This window comes from Erpetoichthys calabaricus, chromosome 8, assembly GCF_900747795.2.
Source record: "Erpetoichthys calabaricus chromosome 8, fErpCal1.3, whole genome shotgun sequence".
NCBI classification, from domain to species: domain Eukaryota; kingdom Metazoa; phylum Chordata; class Cladistia; order Polypteriformes; family Polypteridae; genus Erpetoichthys; species Erpetoichthys calabaricus.
The window spans coordinates 79896693-79911145 of NC_041401.2; the positions used below are offsets into that span (position 1 = coordinate 79896693).

The 14453-nt window shown below is 41.1% G+C and overlaps 1 protein-coding gene across 2 annotated transcripts in view; it reads right to left on the bottom strand.

The window, feature by feature from the left end:
• The window catches only part of fkbp6 (FKBP prolyl isomerase 6), a 43130-nt gene that overhangs the window by 23343 nt on the left and 5334 nt on the right, over positions 1–14453 (bottom strand). The window contains exons 2-6 of one of the 2 annotated variants that reach the window (XM_051930567.1): positions 13055–13172; positions 12050–12139; positions 10110–10312; positions 9783–9821; positions 9048–9245 (exon numbers count right to left, since the gene is read on the bottom strand). In XM_051930567.1, coding sequence (XP_051786527.1) covers positions 9048–9245; positions 9783–9821; positions 10110–10312; positions 12050–12139; positions 13055–13172 — 648 coding nt within the window. Of the gene's footprint in view, positions 1–9047; positions 9246–9701; positions 9822–10109; positions 10313–12049; positions 12140–13054; positions 13173–14453 lie in introns of both variants that reach the window. The other variant, XM_028808326.2, reaches the window with a different exon arrangement.

Genomic DNA, 14453 nt, shown 5'->3' on the forward strand with positions numbered 1-14453 from the left:
ATTGCAACAGGTCGCAGGAAGAGACAGGTGAAATAGAGCACAAAAAAAAAAAAAAACAAACAAAACCAAAAAAAACAAACACAATACTTATTTTGAGAGATTATTTAGGTGCAAGAGACTAAATATTTCTAAAAAGGGAGAATAGTTTCCAAACAGGGGGAACACCTTGTGCTAAACAGGATAACTTTATAATGCTACTGGATATGACATCTACACCTGGTACAATGACAGCCATCAAATTGGTATACAAAAGAAACTTGATTGCAGCATTGTGCATAATAAAATGTCTTATGATATACTGTAAAATCTAAGGGTTTTCTCCAAATAACTAAAGCACAGAATTTGCTTTACTTAGCTGATGCAGGTGTAAACAAAGGTTTTCCATCATATAAATACTTTCTAAAAAAGCTGAAGTGTTGCACTCACTGCTCTTCAGCCATTCACAGCTCCTTTATTATAATAAAAGGTATAATGCTGTTTATTTTTGCATATATAATTTAGGTGTACTAGTGCCAAAAATCCCTTAGTGCATTAGGGGTTAAAATGAAATTCAATGTCAAAAATGACCCTTAATTTTACAACAGGTTTTGCTTCCAATAAAAAGCATGTATTTTTGACATGAGATCCATTCCCCATCTATAACAACTTCGGCCTTATTAGTATTTACCCAAGAAATGCAGAGCTATTCAACCATTTATGTCCTTAACACACAGAAAGAAATAAGTGAATGAGAGCTATTTAGTGTTTGGAACAGGTACAGTTGACTGTCATTAACCTAATAGTGGGAGAAAATATTGAAACTTTAAAAATAGTAGCTGGCAGAAGCATAAAGGATTAAACAAAGGCCGTAGAATGGAGCCCCATCGAATACAACAGCATGACAAACAATGCATAGACAGGACCCCAAACAATGCAAGACATACCCAGAAAGACCAACCTACTTTTAAACTGCTCATGAAAAATACTGTGATCAACAGTAACAAAAGCTGCACTAGGAAAGACTAAAACAGAAATAAAGAGAATTTAATATCTCCAAAAAAGCTGTCCTAAAATTATGGTATGGCACAAACCCAAACTGACATTTTTAACGAGAGTTTTTTTTTTTTCATACTTTAAATAATTAGTTAATAGCATAGCTAGAGCCAAAAAGAGGTAGTAAAAAAAGCCTGCAACTGTATAAAACCGAGGGGTTAAGATTATTCTTTAGTGGAGGATTAATAATAATGATTTTTACACATTTAATTGAAAACTCTCCAGTTTCAGTGACTGGATGTCAATATACAGAATGTTTATGGAAAAGACAGTAAAGACTTGTTTGAACAAACTAGTTGGCAACAGGTCAAGAGAACAATTGGACGAATTTAAAAGTGTGATCATTTAACTATGTGGCAGAGTAATAATAACAGCAGAAGTGCAAAATCTATTCATACGATCCACACCTATAGGACAGATTGATCGGAGGCTAGAGTATTCATTATATTATCAACAAAAGATGTGAACTGGTCACAATTATCATTTGAAAAATCCTTCATCTTAGCTGTAGTGGGGGTGAAGTTTGTGTATACCAATTTGGATTTTCTTTAAAATTGTTAAATGAAACAAGATGACACCTTTTATTGGCTAACTAAAAAGATTACAATAGGCAAGCTTTCGAGGCAACTCAGGCCCCTTCTTCATCTTGGCTAACACGGTACAACACCCTAGTACTACCTTAAATGAAACAAAAATAGACTACTAAGCTTTGTGTCACCTCTCTCTCCTGTATTTGAAGATTACACTTTAGAAGTTTAGATAACCTCCACTTTCAGTTCTCCTACATTGTCTTTTAATTATTATCCATCCATCCATTGTCTCCCGCTTATCCGAGGTCGGGTCGCGGGGGCAGCAGCTTGAGCAGAGATGCCCAGACTTCCCTCTCCCCGGCCACTTCTTCTAGCTCTTCCGGGAGAATCCCAAGGCGTTCCCAGGCCAGTCGAGAGACATAGTCCCTCCAACGTGTCCTGGGTCTTCCCTGGGGCCTCCTCCCGGTTGGACGTGCCCGGAACACCTCACCAGGGAGGCGTCCAGGAGGCATCCTGATCAGATGCCCGAGCCACCTCATCTGACTCCTCTCGATGCGGAGGAGCAGCGGCTCTACTCTGAGCCCCTCCCGGATGACTGAGCTTCTCACCCTATCTTTAAGGGAAAGTCCAGACACCCTGCGGAGGAAACTCATTTCAGCCGCTTGTATTCGCGATCTCGTTCTTTCGGTCACTACCCATAGTTCATGACCATAGGTGAGGGTAGGAACATAGATCGACTGGTAAATTGAGAGCTTCGCCTTGCGGCTCAGCTCCTTTTTCACCACGACAGACCGATGCAGCGCCCGCATTACTGCGGATGCCGCACCGATCTGCCTGTCGATCTCACGCTTCATTTTTCCCTCACTCGTGAACAAGATCCCGAGATACTTGAACTCCTCCACTTGAAGCAGGATCTCGCTACCAACCCTGAGAGGGCACTCCACCCTTTTCCGGCTGAGGACCATGGTCTCGGATTTGGAGGTGCTGATTCTCATTCCAGCCGCTTCACACTCGGCTGCGAACCGATCCAGAGAGAGCTGAAGATCACGGCCTGATGAAGCAAACAGGACAACATCATCTGCAAAAAGCAGTGACCCAATCCTGAGCCCACCAAACCGGACCCCCTCAACGCCCTGGCTGCGCCTAGAAATTCTGTCCATAAAAGTTATGAACAGAATCGGTGACAAAGGGCAGCCCTGGCGGAGTCCAACTCTCACTGGAAACGGGTTCGACTTACTGCCGGCAATGCGGACCAAGCTCTGGCACCGATCGTACAGGGACCGAACAGCCCTTATCAGGGGGGCCGGTACCCCATACTCTCGGAGTACCCCCCACAGGATTCCCCTCGGGACACGGTCGAATGCCTTTTCCAAGTCCACAAAACACATGTAGACTGGTTGGGCAAACTCCCATGCACCCTCCAGGACCCTGCTAAGGGTATAGAGCTGGTCCACTGTTCCGCGACCAGGACGAAAACCACACTGTTCCTCCTGAATCCGAGGCTCGACTATCCGACGGACCCTCCTCTCCAGGACCCCTGAATAAACTTTTCCAGGGAGGCTGAGGAGTGTGATCCCTCTGTAGTTGGAACACACCCTCCGGTCCCCTTTCTTAAAGAGGGGGACCACCACCCCAGTCTGCCAATCCAGAGGCACTGTCCCTGATGTCCATGCGATGTTGCAGAGGCGTGTCAACCAAGACAGTCCTATAACATCCAGAGCCTTGAGGAACTCCGGGCGTATCTCCTCCACCCCCGGGGCCCTGCCACCAAGGAGTTTTTTGACTACCTCGGTGACCTCAGTCCCAGAGATGGGGGAGCCCACCTCTGAGTCCCCAGGCTCTGCTTCCTCATTGGAAGGCATGTTAATGGGATTGAAGAGGTCTTCGAAGTACTCCCCCCACCGACCCACAACGTCCCGAGTCGAGGTCAGCAGCGCACCATCCCCACCATATACAGTGTTGACACTGCACTGCTTCCCCTTCCTGAGACGCTGGATGGTGGACCAGAATCTCCTCGAAGCCGTCCGAAAGTCGTTCTCCATGGCCTCCCCAAACTCCTCCCACGCCCAAGTTTTTGCCTCAGCAACCACCAAAGCCGCATTCCGCTTGGCCTGCCGGTACCTATCAGCTGCCTCCAGGGTCCCACAGGACAAAAGGGTCCTGTAGGACTCCTTCTTCAGCTTGACGGCATCCTTCACCACCGGTGTCCACCAACGGGTTCGGGGATTGCCGCCACGACAGGCACCGACCACCTTACGGCCACAGCTCCGGTCAGCTGCCTCAACAATAGAGGCACGGAACATGGCCCATTCGGACTCGATGTCCCCCACCTCCCTCGGGACATGGTCGAAGTTCTGCCGGAGGTGGGAGTTGAAGCTACTTCTGACAGGGGGCTCTGCCAGACGTTCCCAGCAGACCCTCACAACACGTTTGGGCCTACCACGCCTGACCGGCATCCTCCCCCACCATCGAAGCCAACTCACCACCAGGTGGTGATCAGTTGACAGCTCCGCCCCTCTCTTCACCCGAGTGTCCAAGACATGTGGCCGCAAGTCAGACGACACGACCACAAAGTCGATCATCGAACTCAGGCCTAGGGTGTCCTGGTGCCAAGTGCACATATGAACACCCCTATGCTTGAACATGGTGTTCGTTATGGACAATCCGTGACGAGCACAGAAGTCCAATAACAAAACACCGCTCGGGTTCAGATCGGGGGGGCCATTCCTCCCAATCACGCCCTTCCAGGTCTCACTGTCATTGCCCACGTGAGCATTGAAGTCTCCCAGCAGAACGAGGGAGTCCTCAGAAGGTATGCCCTCTAGCACCCCCCTCCAGGGACTCCAAAAAGGGTGGGTACTCCGAACTGCTGTTCGGTGCATACGCACAAACAACAGTTAGGACCCGTCCCCCCACCTGAAGGCGAAGGGAGGCTACCCTCTCGTCCACCGGGGTAAACCCCAATGTACAGGCTCCAAGTCGGGGGGCAATAAGTATACCCACACCCGCTCGGCGCCTCTCACCGGGGGCAACTCCAGAGTGGTACAGAGTCCAGCCCCTCTCAAGGAGATTGGTTCCAGAGTCCAAGCTGTGCGTCGAGGTGAGTCCGACTATATCTAGCCGGAACCTCTCAACTTCGCACACTAGCTCAGGCTCCTTCCCCTTCAGAGAGGTGACATTCCACGTCCCAAGAGCCAGCTTCTGTAGCCGAGGATTGGACCGCCAAGGTCCCCGCCTTCGGCCACCACCCAACTCACACTGCACCCGACCTCCTTGGCCCCTCCCATAGGTGGTGAGCCCATGGGAAGGGGGACCCACGTTGCCTCTTCGGGCTGTGCCCGGCCGAGCCCCATGGGTGCAGGCCCGGCCACCAGGCGCTCGCCATCGAGCCCCACCTCCAGGCCTGGCTCCAGAGTGGGGCCCCGGTGACCCGCGTCCGGGCAAGGGAAAACGGCGTCCAAAGTTTTCATTCATCATAGAAGGTTTGAACCGCTCTTTGTCTCATCCCTCACCTAGGACCAGTTTGCCTTGGGTGGCCCTACCAGGGGCATAAAGCCCCGGACAACAGAGCTCCTAGGATCATTGGGACACGCAAACCCCTCCACCACGATAAGGTGGCGGTTAAAGGAGGGGTCTTTTAATTATTAATCATAGTAGAAAAAAATTCAGGGTGCCCTTACCTTTAGCTTTATTACAATCTTCATATAAGAGAGTTTTGGAAAAGGAGAAGAGTTTGAAAGAGATACCATAATGATTGGAGACAGGCAAGTCTAATATGCATATTCAATTTTATATACAACCCAGGTGAAACGAACAAAATCAAGAATATGGCCTGGTCTGTGAAATTAATTTAACACATGCCATTTTAAGTTGAAAGAAACAAATTCTTAAAGCAACTGTTAAAATTAATCAGAAGTAGGGCTGGATAATATGGAAAAAAATTTTATCCCAATAATTTTTTTTAAATCATATCAGTTGATATATATACAAATCAAATCACTATTTCTGTCAAGTTTAAAGGTTCCCTTTTACTCCTAAGTGAGATGTGAAGATATCATAAAGGTTAAATTTGGTTTAAACAACACTTATTTTCTGTCAGAAGCAGAACATGACAAAATGGACTGTATAAAGTTATAAAACTATTTAATGAATAAAATTGGTGTATATACAAATTAGGATTATTTTCTAATTAAGCAACTGGATTAGAACAAAAACCTGCAGCCACTGTGGCCCTCCAGGAACAACTTTGCCCACCCCTGCTCTAAAGGATGGCACAACACAATTTGCAGTGCATGCTACTCTTGCTTCTTGTCGGACTTTAAATAGCCACACTACTATGAATTCCTCTGACCATTTTTTTTTTTTTTTAAACAATGTCTTGATCTTTTGAGCCTTCGGCAGTGTCTGTTGGGGTGTCTTTTTTGGTAATGCAGATTGTGAATTTTTGTTAACATTTTCTGTTGTCACTTTTATGTCACTCCCACTGTTGTCATACTGGCGTGCGCGGTTGCTACAACCCAAACATTAGCACGTGTGCTGCTGCCAGCTCTATGCGTTAACCTAACTTGAAGTGGTTGAACTCTATTTCAACCATATGATTGATTCAACGCAGCGCTATTCTCATTATCATTGGCATTTCATGTTGTCTGTGAATTCATGGATGGAATAAGTTATATTGACTTTCTATTGACCATTATTATGTTTCAACTGAGAAAAAGTTACTCTGCAATAACTATCTTTATCCTTTTATGACCCAGTCCTAATCAGAAGACACTGGTTACTAAAACCTAATCAAGGCAAGAACTACTATTAGCTAAGAAAATATTAAAGAAAAAATCAGTAGAAAGGCTGGGAGGGCAGTAAACAACTAGCATCAGTACAGATTTATGACCCTTTAAGTGCATGACAAGGCCCTCAAAAGTACTGTTGATATAATTCTCCAGCATCTGCCTGCAACTGAAAAAGCCACAAAATAAAGAGAAGACATCACCACCCCTTCTTACTCAAAATAAAAACGGAAATATCATGAATTAAATAAATTTGCTCTGTCGAACAATAACTTGAGCCAACTACAGCTAATCTAAACGATTTTGCTTTGGAAATCTGTAGACTGTCGAAGACAAAAAAATCTATTTTTGAGATCAAAATTGTAGTTTGACATATACATTCTTTTACTGTATAGTTCTCGTATTTGACTCAGGGGAGTTATTATATAAAATCCTTCTCCTGCCATGGCTGATCAATCGGCAGCTATGAAAGGACAATTTTAAACATGGAACTTGTGTATATACAATTAATATAGGCTTTTTTATTTTTATTTGCAGAGAGTTTTTTTTTTTAATTTTTGTGAGATTTTTTTATTTTCATTTTCTGGTATTCAGTGTGAAGTCTGCTGCGGTTTCTCACACATTATCTTTATTAAGTGTGCATTTAGTGATGTTTCTTTAAGGTGTATTGTGGCAGCAGTCTGCCACAATCTGATGCCTACATTTTGCTTTTATAACTGACATGGCTGAAAAAGTAGTTTCACTTGTGTATGTTGTAGAAAAAGTGAATATCAAAATTGTTTGTTGATTCATTTCAGGGTTGAGTGAAACCGTATTTGTAATTATGGAAAATTGAAAAATAATCTGAAGTAGTCATTATTTACAGTGTATGGAAATAAACTGAAATCTTTGTTTAATGAGGCAAAATGCCATTTCAATAAACAGAAGTAGTAGCTTTTTCAAAAAAAGCTGCCAATAAATAAAAAAATGAATATGCTTTAGCTTTGAGAAATTAAAACTACAGTATAGAGAAACAAAAAAAAAAACTAAATTAGTGAGTAACAATGCCCACTTGAGGCACAAGCATGCAGTCATAAAACCCAGATGTCACTTGTAAACTAGTCCAACAAAACAAATCTAAGAGAAGATAATTGCAAAATAACAAATAATTATTTCCTAAACTAGAAATCACTAGAAGCCTTCCATGAAAGAAATTGCAAACAAATGAATACTGCAACTAATTAAAGAATACAAAGTTCCATTCCTGGAATGAGAAGGAGATCATAAACAGTACTGGGAAGTGGGTGAGGGAAATCTGAAGTTCTGTCAGATGACCCTGTTGACAGCAAAAGGATTTATCCAGTCCAATAATTCCAGGATTAGGGTTAGAATGGTATTTAGAACCGTTTGAGTTAGTTAGAACAAGGGGGCTTCGCTCGCTTACCCCCGGCGTTTTGAACCCGTGCCCGCTGGGCAGCCGTAGTTTCAGACGCGCGTTGTAGGAGCTTGCGTTGTTTTGAACCCGTGCTTGCCCTGCTTCTGCATTTTGAGACGTGCGTTGTAGGCGTATATTCGTCAGTCGAGCTCGTTCGGTTTGAACACGTGCCTGCTTTGCCTCCACAGTTTCAGACGGTGGGCCGCGTTCGGCGTTTTGTACGATCCCAAGCAGCACATTATTCCAACTTCACTCCGCAGTAGTGCCACGCACAATATGGCGGTGACGCCTGCGCCTTCACTACGCATTACTGCCACTCACAATATGGCGGCAACGCCTGCGCCTTCCGTATTATGTCTGGTTTTACCATGCTGTGTAGGCGCCTTTGCCTGTCGTACTTTCCCGCGCCTGCACCTTCCGGGTCTGCCTCCGCTGTGTGGTGTGGGCGTTTAACTGTCGTTTTTTCTGCCTTTATATTCTGTATCTCGCTGTGTATGTGCTTCGTGCCTAGGTTTTTTTGAAGCTGTTGCATTCCAGTTTTCATCATCTATTTGGCCCCGTTGTTTAACCTCTTTATGACGTTTTACTTTGTTTCCTACTCTGTCTTTTATTTCTGACCTCGCTTTATCCTGCTTGCGGCATGTCAGACGGTTCGTAGTCTCTCCCGTTTTGCTCTGGGGCGGGGGGGCTTTGTGTGGCGCCTGCGCACTATGTCTCCTGCATCCACGGGCAGGTCCCTGCATCCATATCCGGTTTACCATTCTCAGTTAGTAATATGGATATGCAAGCTTCCCTGTTACTGTAGGTAGACTGTGTATAACAAATACATAATACAGAAGATAATTTTCAATAATAAATAACATTGTTATCTGAAAAAAGTGTTCACATTGGCCAAAAGCAAACCACCAAACAAAATAAAAAACCAGCACACACCATAACCTGAAAACTCAGATTTTCACAGACCAGCAAAAATATTCTATGGACCAGTACTGGTCCTCGAACTCATGGTTGGCAAACAGTGATCTACACCATTTACACATTTCACCATGATGACGTTTGATTTAGAGGATTGTTTTGAATGTGTTTTTCTAAAGTAGCAATTCCACAGGCTATAAATAACCTAGTATACTAGGTTACACTGTGGTGTACCATGGTTTCCATGATATTCCAGCTCTTGGTATTGAAGAATTTCTGAAGGATGGCCACTGTGCCTACCTGCTGCAATATTATTAGGAACAAAACTTCAATTTGAGACTTTCCACAGTTTTGCAATTTGTTTTGTACCTGGCCACAACGGAAGAGTGCCTTGGCATTGCGGGCGTCTATAGTTAAAGCCATTTTTCCATAACGCAATGCCTTGGTAGGACAAATTAATCGCAGGTAAGTAACTGATAAGTTCAAAAACAGGAGAAGCTTCCGTCTGTCAACTTTATGCTGCTCCAATTCACAGGAAATCTTATGGTCCAATAAAACAGTAACAGCCTGTGGAAGAGAAAATAAATATGTAGGTTAATAAAGCAGAAACTGGTTTACTGAATTAACAGTTCAATTCGGAGGGAAAAAAAAGCATTTTGTGAATGTTACAGCAAATGATTACTAGGGTTTGGGGGGGGGGGGGGTGGGAGAGCCCACACACACACCAATCTTCACAAAACACTAATTATACTCTTCAAATTACACTCCTGTATAATCTGAACCATCTTGGGAATGCAATGTAAGAAATACATACAACACTCTCACAGGAAAAAAGTCAAGAGTCACCAATCAACCTAACCTCTTGTACAACACATACAAACTGAGAATATGTAAACTTCATATAGACACTAACAGGGCTCAAGATTCAAATCCAGAATTCTTAATTCTTAAGATTACAAACAGTATAATCCAGATGGACCCAAGATACCACAAAATTCAAATGACGCAGCATGCCATTAGAACCTGCTTGTATCTATACTTGGCATCTTCGTAATTCTTGTTCTTGAAGAGTTTATTTCCAAATAATCGTTGCACATCTATCACCTTTAGCATCTTGCTGAAGGGAACATTCTGCTGTTCACCCTAAACAAAGCGGGGGGGGAAAAAAAAAAAAATCAAGAAACTTTTCAGAATCATGACAGATTTGAGAGATACACGCTGAATAAACAATTATCCATGTTATGAAATAACAATCAGGCACAACAATACAAAATGCCTCCCTGAGAGCCACAAGAATCTTGTGGTACTCTGAAGCTTAATGGTCATTAGAAGTGAAATAAAATGAAACTACAGAGCACTTCTAATTCTCTCTCAAAGCCTGACCTCTCCTTCGCATAATTAGATGTGGCTACCAGAATTCAGAGGTCTCACCTGGCTCAGGTCAAAAAATTCATCAATCTCTGCAGAGTCCAGGAATTCTAGCAGGTGGACCTCAAAAAGCAGAGTGGCACTGGGGGGAATAACCGGTGGACATCCTAGTTCTCCATATGCATACTTAGGATGGAACAGGAAACGGGAAAATTCACCCTGCTTCATGGTTAGCAGGGCAATCTGTAAACCCAATAATGTGATATCTGTAAGATTTAAAATATTAATATTAACCTCGTTTGTATAATATTAAGACTGAGCTACAGTAATCAAAGTGCCTCCCATTTTACAAATGATTTACTGTACATTTTCAAAGCCCTTGTTCAACTAGGCCTACAAATATGCCCTTTATAAAATGTACTAATTTACATAAGTAATAAACTGAAATTGGACAAAATCAAATTCTCTCTTAGAGGATCTGCTGAAAACTTTTAAAACCTGGCAGGATCTAATCAATAATATTTTAGAATAAGTACTTACATTGGGGAGAAAGATTCCTTTCTCTCTATACTACTCTCAAAAGTTTTACTCTGGCTGTTAGCCTTCCTCACTTTCTCATGAGTGGGGGCTGAATTGAATTTAGTCTTGTTAAGTTTCACTTGATTGTATAGAATGTTACATGTTTTTAATAAATTTAATAAAAGTAAAAATAAATAAACTAAGAACACTCTGCAAGATATGCAGAACTCAAGCACTCTTTCTCCCTAGATTAGTAAAAAAAATAAAAAATGATGCACTTCACAGAATATTATATAATATGGGGGGGGGGGGGATGGGAAGAAAGAAAAAAATGTGAAGGTTACTGGAGCTGCTCATCAAAATTTGCTACCTGCTTAGCTTTTGCTCATTATTCAAAAATACTCTCTACAAGGATCCCGGGAACCAGGTTGTAGTTGTAGCAAAATAGACTTACAAATACAACATTCGCAATGAAATAGATTAATTTTCTTATGCAATATAAGTACCCTTCTTAAAATAACCATATGCACAATTTGTGAATGCATTTATGTTAATTCACTCACCGTAGTTATACATATAAAGGATAAGTTCAGTATTTTATTACTTTACTTACATGCTATATATGCATTTGCCATGTAAAATTATGTTCTAAAGTTAATTGCTAAAAACACCACACTATCTTGCCAGCACTGGCCCTTTACATTGCAGTCCACGGTACAAGGAGGAAAGGCTTAAAATCTTACCAAATACATCAATTTTTGAAGCCAATGAAGTTGTACAGTATTGATTTGTGTCATGCGATCGCACACACACACAGTAAAATAGTTGATACATATAACAAAAAAAAAAAAAAAAAAAAAAAAAAAGCACTATATTTTCAGTCAGCCTTCTTAAAATACCACATGCCATGCACAATAGTTCAACATTAAGTCTTCCTACACAAGGACCTTTCATACCCCCCCAGGGGTTTGGGGTGGGGGGGATTTTTCCCCAGGAGAGAAAAATCAGAAACTTTTCACACCACGTGGCTGGTTTTGTTTTGATTTACTTCCATTTTGTGAAAAGACAATGTATACAGTACATACCAAAAGAAGAACAGCACCAGGAATATGCGCTATTAAATATCAATTGTGTTCTCACAAAAGTGTCAGAAACATGTAAGGTATGTATCAATACTAAGCAGCTGTCTTGGCTTGAAAAAATGGATGAATTTGGCAAGTTCCTAAGCTTTTCCTCAGTGTCCCATACTCTCCATCATAAAGCACCAGATCAGGCAAGATATTTTTAAATTTTAAAGAAAGCACTTAACTTTAGAACACAAGTTTAATGGGAAATGTACCATGTTTGAGAAATACCAAACTTATCCTTTAAGCTTAAAATTGGTCAATTCATTTATGCAAACAACATAAAACTATACAATTTATTTTTTTAAATAGGTTTGCAGCTTTATCTGCAATTTGTCTGTGCTGTCTACTGCAACTCACCTTCTCCAAGCTTCATCATTCTGGGTTTCCTCATATTAACATTAGTAGTGAAAGGTTGATCAGAGTACTCCAAAAACCCTGAGAATAAAACTTCAAACATATTGTCTTGTTAGCATTAGAAGTCCCTGAAAACAAGAAAAGGCTATTTATGTCACATTCTATATTTAAATGTCAATCATACATCAGTTTATTCATTTATGATAGGGGTTCCTAAACTCTTTCCTGGTAAACTGCCAACTGCTGTTCCCTTCCATCCCCAAGCAATTTAAGGACAAGGACATTACTCTGTTATTTCAGCAAAAAACCTTAAAGAAATGAATTAAAAATGTGTTTAAATGGAAGAGCTAAACACTTTTCTTAGAACTAAGATCCACTATACAACATTATATACACACAAAAACTTGTTACAAAAGGTTTCACTCTACAGGCCTCCTTATTGGGAATGATGTCTGTTCACCATTAGATAAAAAGCAGGGAGGGAAGAAAAGACCCAGAATCAAAACTCAACACTACAGTTTTCTTATACCCAGTGCTAAAATTAAACAAGCTAAAACATTCCAATTTTACAGTTTACTAAAACCAGCAACCATACTACACTGAAATGTGCCTCTAATGCCATATGCTGAAAGGAAGGAAAACTGCATGAATTTAAGAAAAATGCTTAATCAAAATTTGCAAACTGGCATCTGATTAAAAAGTTTGTTGAAATTGAGTCTGAAAGAATTTCACAAGTACTGTTAAAGTGCTAAAACTAGCAGTCAAAGTTTGAGATATTAATAAAATCTTAATATTTATGAAACTAACAAATTATAAAATTAAGCACCAAATACTGCAAGTTGCTGTATCACTCATATAAAATGATACAAAAAAAATGATATAAAAAGTTAAGGAAAGATTCAATATTCAAATCAAAATTTAAGAAAAAAAAATGCCTTGAGGAAATCACCATTATCATGAGCCAACAAATAGCAGTAAAATGATATTTAAGCCCAGAACTCTGCTCACCTGACACAGATGCATTTCTTGGAACCATCTGCCCTGTGCCATCTTTTAGAAGCTTTTTCAAGACCCCACCATCACCACTAATGTCTTGCATCTGGCGAGCAAGGCGCTGGTATGGACTCTAGGATTAAAATATCAAGAGTAGCTAAATATAGTTAAATACCAGTCACACTAGGAATCCAGGTACTTAAAACAAATAAAAATCCCAAGTTGTTACTTTCATCAATTTCTTTCAATTAGCCTAATTTGAGTTACAGAAGACTAACACTTACCTAGCTCCCAACTTGTAGATGTGATATAAAAAGAAAAAAAGTTTAAAATTAAATGAATAGTTAACCAACTTACTGTGTCCATTGTGGGGAGAGAAGAAAACAAAATACTTGCAAAAGCAAGAAATATTCAAGCGGTAGACCTGCTGGCAAAGGTGCTCCCATAGAATACTGGCTTGAATACTTAATCAGTACATTTCAGCATTTGATTATTTAGCTTCACAACACAATAACTCCATACCAATGCAATACTGCATATCTGCGGATGTTTCATGGTATAATATTACTATACATACAGTATTAAGTCAAAAATACTGTTCTTTTACTGTCCCATTATTGCAGAATTTACCATTCAAATGAATTCAAACATACTGCAGAGCCATTAAGATGCCTTTATAAAATAAGTAAACATTCTGCATTGCATGGCTAAGTGGACACGGTCCTCTTGCCCACATTTTCATGACACAAGGCCTCCCAAAATAAAGCAACTGAAATAAGTCTAAAGAACCTCCTTTAGCAAAAGGGAGGTTACCTTATTCATTTACTCTTTTCTGTAATCTGCATTGTAAAGTGAAAATAAATTCTGGAAGGGCAAATAAACTTTCTGCAGAATGTAATAGTGGTCAATAAATGTTAGTCAATGCCTAGCTACCCTAAATTTCATTATTCTGTTCAGAAATAGCCCGATTTTAGAGATCAATATTTAAATATAGCTATTTTTTATGTTCCTCAAACTACTAATTTATCAGTTTCTGTTACACTGCAAGTTACCTGTTGCACCCGCCCTTTCTGACTGGCTGAGAAATGTGATAAAGTTTCTCCACCTTCCCAAAAACACACCTCCTCTTTCAGTGGCTCAACTTCACAATTTTACTCTGTTTGCCATCTCTTCCTAAACCTTTTTAATAGTTTAGTTAGGCCATTGAAGACTATGTCCGCCGGCAGTCATTGGTCTTCCTTTTCCTTCCATTTCATTTACACAACTTGACTGTTGACTTCAGGAAGGCCCATGCTGAACACATTACAATATACATCAACAGCTCCGCAGTAAATTAATAAAGAGCACCAAATTCCTTGGCATGCACCTGGCAGTTGACCTCACTTGGTCAATTAACACTACCTCTATAGCCAAG